General features: G+C 39.1%; 1 protein-coding gene across 3 annotated transcripts in view; it reads right to left on the minus strand.

The window, feature by feature from the left end:
- The window catches only part of FXR1 (FMR1 autosomal homolog 1), a 45,466-nt gene extending 37,673 nt beyond the window's left edge, over positions 1–7,793 (minus strand). Inside the window, exon 1 of one of the 3 annotated variants that reach the window (XM_088132351.1) lies at positions 7,543–7,793. In XM_088132351.1, the coding sequence (XP_087988477.1) occupies positions 7,543–7,593 (51 nt within the window). In that variant the 5' untranslated portion in view covers positions 7,594–7,793. The remainder of the gene's footprint in view (positions 1–7,542) is intronic. The other 2 variants (XM_007423579.4, XM_007423580.4) reach the window with 2 other exon arrangements.
- Positions 7,794–8,082: the final 289 nt, after the last annotated feature.

Consider the following 8,082-nt stretch of genomic DNA (forward strand, 5'->3'; position numbering starts at 1 on the left):
TGGGATCACCCACAAGTGTCCCAGACAGTTGTTCCTCATGAGGAGACTGTAAGATAGCAGTCTCTGGTAAGTTTAGAGCTCTGGGAGACAAGGGAATAGCCATCTTCCCCCAAACTGTAGTCAGCGTCTTTATGGACACAGGGTTCGCATAATTCCTTTTCTAATCACCTTTTGAAATTGCTTGCCGATGCTTTTCAGCTATTAGGAAACTCTGGATCGACAAGTCTGAAAATACCAGCTGAGTTTCCTTCAATCCTTAGCAAAAGAAGTTTTAAATACAGGTCAGGCTTAGGGACCTTAAAAAAATCCCTTTTTTGGAATAAACAGCAAAAGGGTGATTAGAATGTTGATTCTGTAAAGTTACAAATGGACTAAGGGTCCAGATGGATTTGAAATAAGATTTTGAAATTAATTATAAGAATCTTTCCCATGGGAAAATGCTGTTCTTTTGAATTCTTAAAATAAAAACATGATACGATGGGACTTTGAAGGGTGGACACTAGAGGGAACCAGAAGGAAGTAAAGATTACAATTAAGGAGAAGGACACTTAAATTTAATTTACTAATACAGAATAAAACAAAATATTTTAACATTGGACATATCAAGGGATATTTGTGAACAATGGACCCAGAAGATAATTTTAAGAGTATCTGCTATTATAGACAGGCTGCATTTAAAAGATGTTATGGAACAAGAACAAGTTTTACCAGACAAGACTGAGACTGATTTGAATATAGATCCAAAAATGACAGGCTACAAGAATTATATGGAAAAAGATGCTACACTGGATATACAAATGAAACCAGCTGATGTCTTAATAATTAAAAGGGATATACAAATAGCAAACCAAGGGAGTAACCTGAATAATTTCCTTATATTGGATTTACAAAAGAGGCTTGTTAAAGCTTTGAAGAATTTTATGAGAGGGGACAAAGAAAAAAATGAAAAGAAATCAACTTCTAGGACATTATTTGAAGGGACTAAAGATCAAGATTGTTAAAAATAAAAGGAAGGAATATAAAGTTGGTTTATTTGATCAAGGTTAAAATGGGTATGTTGTTATCTCTAGTAACCATTAATGGAGTTTTTCTGACTAGGACTGAATGACAAGGTTTTAAGGATTTTTTAATAGATAAGAGTTGAGATATGGGAAGAAAAGATCATTTGTTGTATTTTAAGAGAAGGTGATAAGTTACTAAAATTGTTTATACTTGTGATGAAGGGGGAAGTCATTTTTTTTATATTTCTTTTCCTTTTCTTTACTATATTCTTATTTTTTTGCTTTTAATTTTTTTCTGCACTATTTTTTCTTTTCTTTTTCTTAGTTTGTATTAGTTTTTATCTTTTTAATTGTAATCTTTAATGAAATTACTATAAAAATAATTAATTTCCACTAAAAGGAAAAGATTTTAAAAGAAACAGAACACAGAATATTTAAATGTTCAATAGCTGACGTCCTCACAACCCTACTATCAAAATCAGATAGCCTAAAATAACCTTACAGCTATGCAACTTGACAGTGACAAGTGAATGTGAGACAGCCAATGAAAGCTCAAACTAAAAAAGGCATATGACTCATGGGTAGCAGAAAGCAAGCAAAAGTAGAGGCGGATATCACTTATGGTCAAACTAATGATTTCAAAAGATATTAAAGTGTTAGCAAAGTTTGTAACTTTTGTTCAAAAAAAAGAAAACTATCATGGATACTCCAAATTTAATTAATTAATACAACACAAATTATTATTTTGAATAGCTGTTAGAATTAAAAATATTCACTAAACAAAATGGCTATCTTACAGAAGAACAGATTTTTTTTCCCTACTAGGCCTATTTTGTTCTCTGGACAAAACTGATTCTGACCTGACAATAAGCAAAGGAGAAACCTCACAGAAGTACCTGCTGAACATAAAAAATTGCAAGTACTGTACATTTCTTACATTTCTGCATATTTACTTGCATTTATAGTATAAGCTACTTTGGGAACTCTACCCAGAAAAAAGAATAACAGATCCAAAACTTCTTAGAAAGTCATTCAGTCATGCAGGGCTGGGCAATGTACAACAATGGATTTATCTCATGAATTCATTCATGAAATTTTAACCTTCATATTTGGAGAACTATATGAAATACTAACAGCAAATGTTTCCTTAAAAACCAAAATATTGCACATGTTTGTCAGCTAGGTTTTTCTAATCCAATCATTCAAAATTTGTATATCTAAGAAAACTAATTAGTAAATAATGCAGAATAGCTGCAACACAATTACATTTGCTATGTAAATATAAGTGATACACAAGCATTCACATTATTTATGTGATCATTTATAGACCACCCAGTTCTACAAAGGACTCAAGGTGGTTTACAATCAGAAAAACAGCAACCTAATAAAACAGCAATTATCGATCTAACATAACTAAGCTAAAGCAATTCTAGCACCATTAGCACACACCCGCTCTGCAGAATAAAGTTTTCAAAACCTTTTTGAACAGCAAGAAGCTAGGGAAATTCCTTATGTCAGGACACAAGACAGCCCTAAAGGCAGGGGCAACCACTGAGATGGCAAACTGTTGACCCCGACCCCCACCCCATCTTACCTGCCAGCCTCCTGTAGGATGGAAACATTCAGCATTCCTTCCCTCAGAGATTGCACTTAGCAAGCCAAATTTGGACAGGAAAACTAATCCTGTGGTATATTATATAATTATAGCATACAGGTAAAGCCTCCTTTATTTGTATGCATGAAATCATTGATAATCCATTATTTTTTTTATGACAATAGAGCAGGTATGGTTTGCCACCACCTTGATCCAATATGCTTCTTTCACTTTTTTGTCTAGCCTATACCCCTGGTATTTTCCCATCTATGCTAAAGTTCTCAGCAAGTATTCCATTTCCCAAAAGAGAGTATTAATGTGACTCTAAAACTAATCTCCCCACTGAAGACTGTCGAATGATGATGATGGGCTTACTATTTTCTCAGTGAATTTTAGACAATCCTTCAATTTTAAAGGTAAATTATTTGGAGAAAAATAATATCACTTTCAAATAAATACAACACATTCCCTTCACGGAGAACCAAATGCAAGTCCAATCCATTTGAAAAAAATAATCCCCAATATTATTCTGTATTACAATTATTGGGCTGAAGGAGTCATTTTTGCCAGAATTCCTGCCACAGCCATAATAGCCCGATATGAACGTTGAATGGTTTAGGAACAGATGGCAAAGGCCACCTTCTCATTTAAGAAGTTAACCATTCATTGAAATAATATTGAAAAGCCCTCTTCAATGCCTCAGTAACCTCTGAGATACAGTTCATTGTGACTAGAGAAAAGGCTTTCCCATGGCTATTCTAAGTTGTGACATTTTCTTCTAGGAAAGTTTTTTTGCAGTTTATCAAAGTTGATGAAAAGGCATGTGCTGGATAATTTTACTAGTTGTTTAATTAGTCTTTCACTACTTTAGAGGGATATTTTTAACTGTCAATTTTTTGAGAATCCCCTGGAACTCCCTGGAAAGAAAGTGCAAAACATAAATGCTGATTTCAGAACCCAAAATATAAAAAGTAACTCTTTTTAGGTGCTTCCTTTCCCACAACAAACTTCAGCTAATTTGATACAGATCATCACTGCCTTGTAGTTATACAAACTGTGGTAAACAATAAAGCAGCAGATTGAGTGTAAAAAAATTTTTTAAAAAAGTTTTACTAAATTCAACCAAGTTAACCATAATAGTTATAGTTCAGTAGAGTTAAGCATGATTAAATATTCTGACTTTCACGACTCTCAATTAACGCAATTGCTGATGATCAATGCATAGTCATACTGACTGATCCATAATCTGGGATGTAGGAAATTCATAATAGAATTCCTTTGTGGTGCGGGGAGGATTGGCATCAACAATATTCCTCCAGGAGGCAGGAAATTTAGCTTAATTCATATGCAAGTAAGGATGCAGGCACCTTCTCTAAAAACCCAGTTAAACTAAGGCTGCTTGAGTTTTTCAATCTAGTTTCCAGATCTAGCCAGCTTCCATGTATCTCTCCGCAATGACCAGCAATCCTAACAAGCATGGCTAATGGTGAGCGATGCTGCAAGTTATGGTTCAGCAACTTCTGGAGGGCCTCAGATTCTTACATATTCTACTTCGCTACAAATGTTTCTGGCATATTATTTTCTTCAAAAGAGAGCTCTCAGCGTGTGTCTCAGTACCACAATGGGGAAAGGTTATATTTTTGTAAAAAAGAGAAAACTAGATATAGGTTTCCAGAGGAGTAGTACTCATCTCTTAGAATATGAAAAAATGATACGAGTCTAACTAAAAAAATGATTTTACTGTTCATATGACTATAATAGCTATAATTACTAACAAGTAAAATATGTGATAATCCTATAAATGCACAAAGATGATATGAAACATTAACTGAAGAAGTAATAAGATTTTACCAGTTCCCAATGTCAGATACTGTTTTAGATTATTCTCTACAGAACTTTCAATAAGGAAAAAACAGGATGCTCCAATCAGGATTTGACACTAAGCATAGGTCCATTTATCTAGCATGCAGAAGAGGACTTTCTCTGGCCTTATTCCCAGGCTATGAGACTCCTTCATAAGTCATATTTGGTCTTCATTTTGCTTTTACAGCCATGGATTCGTATCTTTGGCTAAAGTTTTAACTGCTTGTTTTTCTGTTTGCTTGAATTTATATTTTGCATTAGGCACTGTAATTGCAGCTATCAACCTTAAGTATGCGAATGAAGAGGCAGGACATAAATAAACAGGTAACACAAGTTTAATGTTGCTGTTTGATCAGTGTTCAAAGTCAACCTAAATGAAATACAGCATTATTTTATTAAGGTAAACACAGCTCTCCTGCCAATGATAATATGAGTTCATATCATAATTTTAAATCCCACTACCAAAATACTATTATTTATTTCTATACCACTGTTACTTCCACAGGAGCCCAAAGCAGCTTAAAAAGGAATATAGTAATGTTAAATAACAAAACAAATAATTCTTTAAAACTACATAGACAAATTAGAAACAACATTCATTGTAAGCAAGAAAAGTCATATAAACAGGAAATCTAAAAACTGCTTGGTCCACGAATCATTTTTTACAAATACCTCAGTAAGCATGCACATCTTCAACTGTCCTCTAAAAGACAGCTATACTATCCTTTGTAGAATTTCATAACTGAGGCACCGCTATTGAGAATGTCCTAATGCCAGCCCTTGAACTCTGAACCAAACCTGTCTGCTGGGTTTTCCCAGCTACCTTCACTGCATGGATTAGATGATATTGGGAAAGGCAATCTTAAATTCCTAGTTCCTAGTTAAGAGTTTTATAGACCAATGCCAACAACTAGTACTGGGTCCAATAGTTCAGAGGCACCCAGTGCAGCACTTTCAGGCCCATGTTATGTGGTGCCATTTAGCATGTAATTTAATAAGCAGGCAGTTATGATATGCAGCAATTGCAGCTTCTGGATGGCCTTCAAGGGTATCTCAATGTCAAGCGCATTTGTATAAGTCATTTGTGTGATTATCAGGACATGGAGCTATCCCAGTCCAAGAGGTCTGAGCTGAACTGAATGTAGACTCTTCATGTTGTTGAGGTGGCCTGTGCCTCTAGTGACAAATGGAATCAAGGAGAGCCCTCAAGCTACACACCTACTGCTGTGGAGTAGATGCCCTCACAATAGCTTTCATTCTAATAGCAGCACTTCCTCTTCCCTTCATTTATGTGCATAGAAGCAATAAAAAAAACAAACATCTGCTAAAACATCAATACTAGTGGAATGCAGCAACTTTTAGGATGAGATAGCTTCTACAAATTCAGGCATTGTTTCATTGCTTTTATATACTGTAGATGAAGATAAATTGAATATGATATATCCCAACTTCTTTTATATATATGAATATCAAAGCGCATCCCTCATTATGCCTTCAGCTAATGACTCCAGAAGTCCATCCAGTTTATCTTCAGATTTTTAAAATTAAATTCCTGTAGCTTTGCATTTGAAAACATATGAATACATGTTAAGCACTCAAAAAGTCTTTAAAGGTTTTCTTATGTGGCTCAACATTATGAAGTAAGTAAAGGCCAAAACACTTTATAGAAACAGAAATGGCTCTCCCTGTTCAGAAAGTTTATGATGAGGGATTTGGCTCAATTCTAATATGGCATTTAAAAAAAAATTAGGATCTTCTTTTAGAACCTAGAGACTACACAAAAATGTTATGTTAACAAGTACAAGACACTTTCTTAGCACAATGATGAAGAACACAGTTCATGTTCCTTATAGGAATTCAAAAGTATGACATGTAGCTGTTAGAACAAATAATATTTTAAAGGAATTCCTCCCATTAGTCTTACCAAACCTCTAAGGACAGTTGCTTGGAACATCAGCTATTAAGAATCCTTCAAATCTCCATGAAACTAAAATATACTTACCATAACTCATTCAGCTTGAAATACAAAAAATACAATACCAAAACTGATAGAGCATATAACAAGATGTATGTGTGGATTATTACATGCAATTAATTTACACAACACAGTGATAAAACTAGCATTCACAATGCTGACCTCTAGCAGCACTTCTCTAAAGGAACACAGAGGCCTCACGCCATAAAAAGGTCTAGGATTTTCAAGAATCTAAGGCTTGGCTCAGGAAGACAGACTGACAGCAACAGCTGAGAGTATCCTGTATTGATCCTGCAACATCCTGGCATTCCAGAGAGGGTAGCAAGGAAAAAAGCTTTCGGATGACATAAATAAACCCCGGAGCCCCCAAGACTAAAGGAGCTACACATTCCTCATTATATCACACAGTTGTGTCCAAAGTTTCCCGAATTTGGGAAGATCAGAACTTCACACAATTTTCAGGGGGCAGCACTCAATCTAGCTTTCCCCCAGCGGGCCTTTTTTATTGTTAGAAGTGTGACTTCACACCTCCTGGGATGAATCAATGATGAGTAAAGGGCCAGAAAAGGTGGGATGAATATGAGCAGAGGGAAGCTCCCCACACCCTTCCCGGAGGCCTCAAAACCATGTCCTTCCCCGTGTCTCTGCACTAAAAAAAACAAAGGAAAGCAAAGTTAGACTGGGCTTATGCTTATGGATGGAGGGGCTCACGATATCCAGAGAAAACCAGCGTCTAAGGGCACGAGGAAGAGATGAAAACCCGCCCCAGTGCCCGGGCATCCTTTTGCGGGTCCTGGCTCCTACTTTTGACGGTGAAGCCTCACCGCAACACGACAAATACCCGAGCCGCGCCGGGAAATCGTTCCCACCGCCGTTCCCCTGCCCGCCAGCCTGTCCTCAGCCCACCGGCCGCGCCCTCCGACCCCGGCAGGCCCCTCAGCCTTCCCCTCGCCTTCCCACTCCGGCCTGGGGCGCAAAGCCCAAGCCTCGTCGCCCAAGGGGCGGCGGCCGAGGCCCCCCGCCCTGAAATCGCAGACCCCGACCTTCCCCGCAGCTGCTCCCCGCTCAGCCGGGCGCCCGGGGGAGGAGCGGAGCAGGGCGCGGCGTACCTTGTAGAAGGCCCCGTTGGAGCCGCGCACTTCCACCGTCAGCTCCTCCATGTTGGGGCCGCAAAGGACGCCGGGACAGGCTTCTAGAAACTATCGCCACCTGAGTGGGTTAAAGGAGGAAGGAGGAGGGGACGCCCCCCTCCCGGGCTCTCCCCTCCGCACACCCGGCGCAGGCCCAGGGACGTGGGAGGCGGAGCGTCAGGGCAACGAGGCAGGCGGGGGCGGTGCCGCCCTCAGTCGCCGCGGGCGACTCGCAGCGGCGGAGGGATCTCCTCGGCGGTTCTGCGTCTGCCCTCGGGCGCCTCGCGCAACCTCCGACGGCTGCCTGCCTTCCGCCGCTGCGGTGGCGACTTCAACTCCCAGCATTCCCAGCCGCCCAGAGCCGTTGCCCACCGGCCCAGGAGGCGTGGGAGTTGTAGTCCAAAACCGGGGGAGGAGCCTTCCCCACCCATGCCCTAGGGCTGCTCATCCTTTGGTGGGCTCAGATCAGAGGTCAAATCAGAGAAGTGTCTGGATTTCCCTATGGCTGTGTTTCTCAAC

This window comes from Python bivittatus, unplaced genomic scaffold (genome assembly GCF_059951505.1).
Source record: "Python bivittatus isolate LINGU-HERP-01145 unplaced genomic scaffold, Pbiv_v1 ctg000980_np1212, whole genome shotgun sequence".
NCBI lineage: Eukaryota > Metazoa > Chordata > Lepidosauria > Squamata > Pythonidae > Python > Python bivittatus.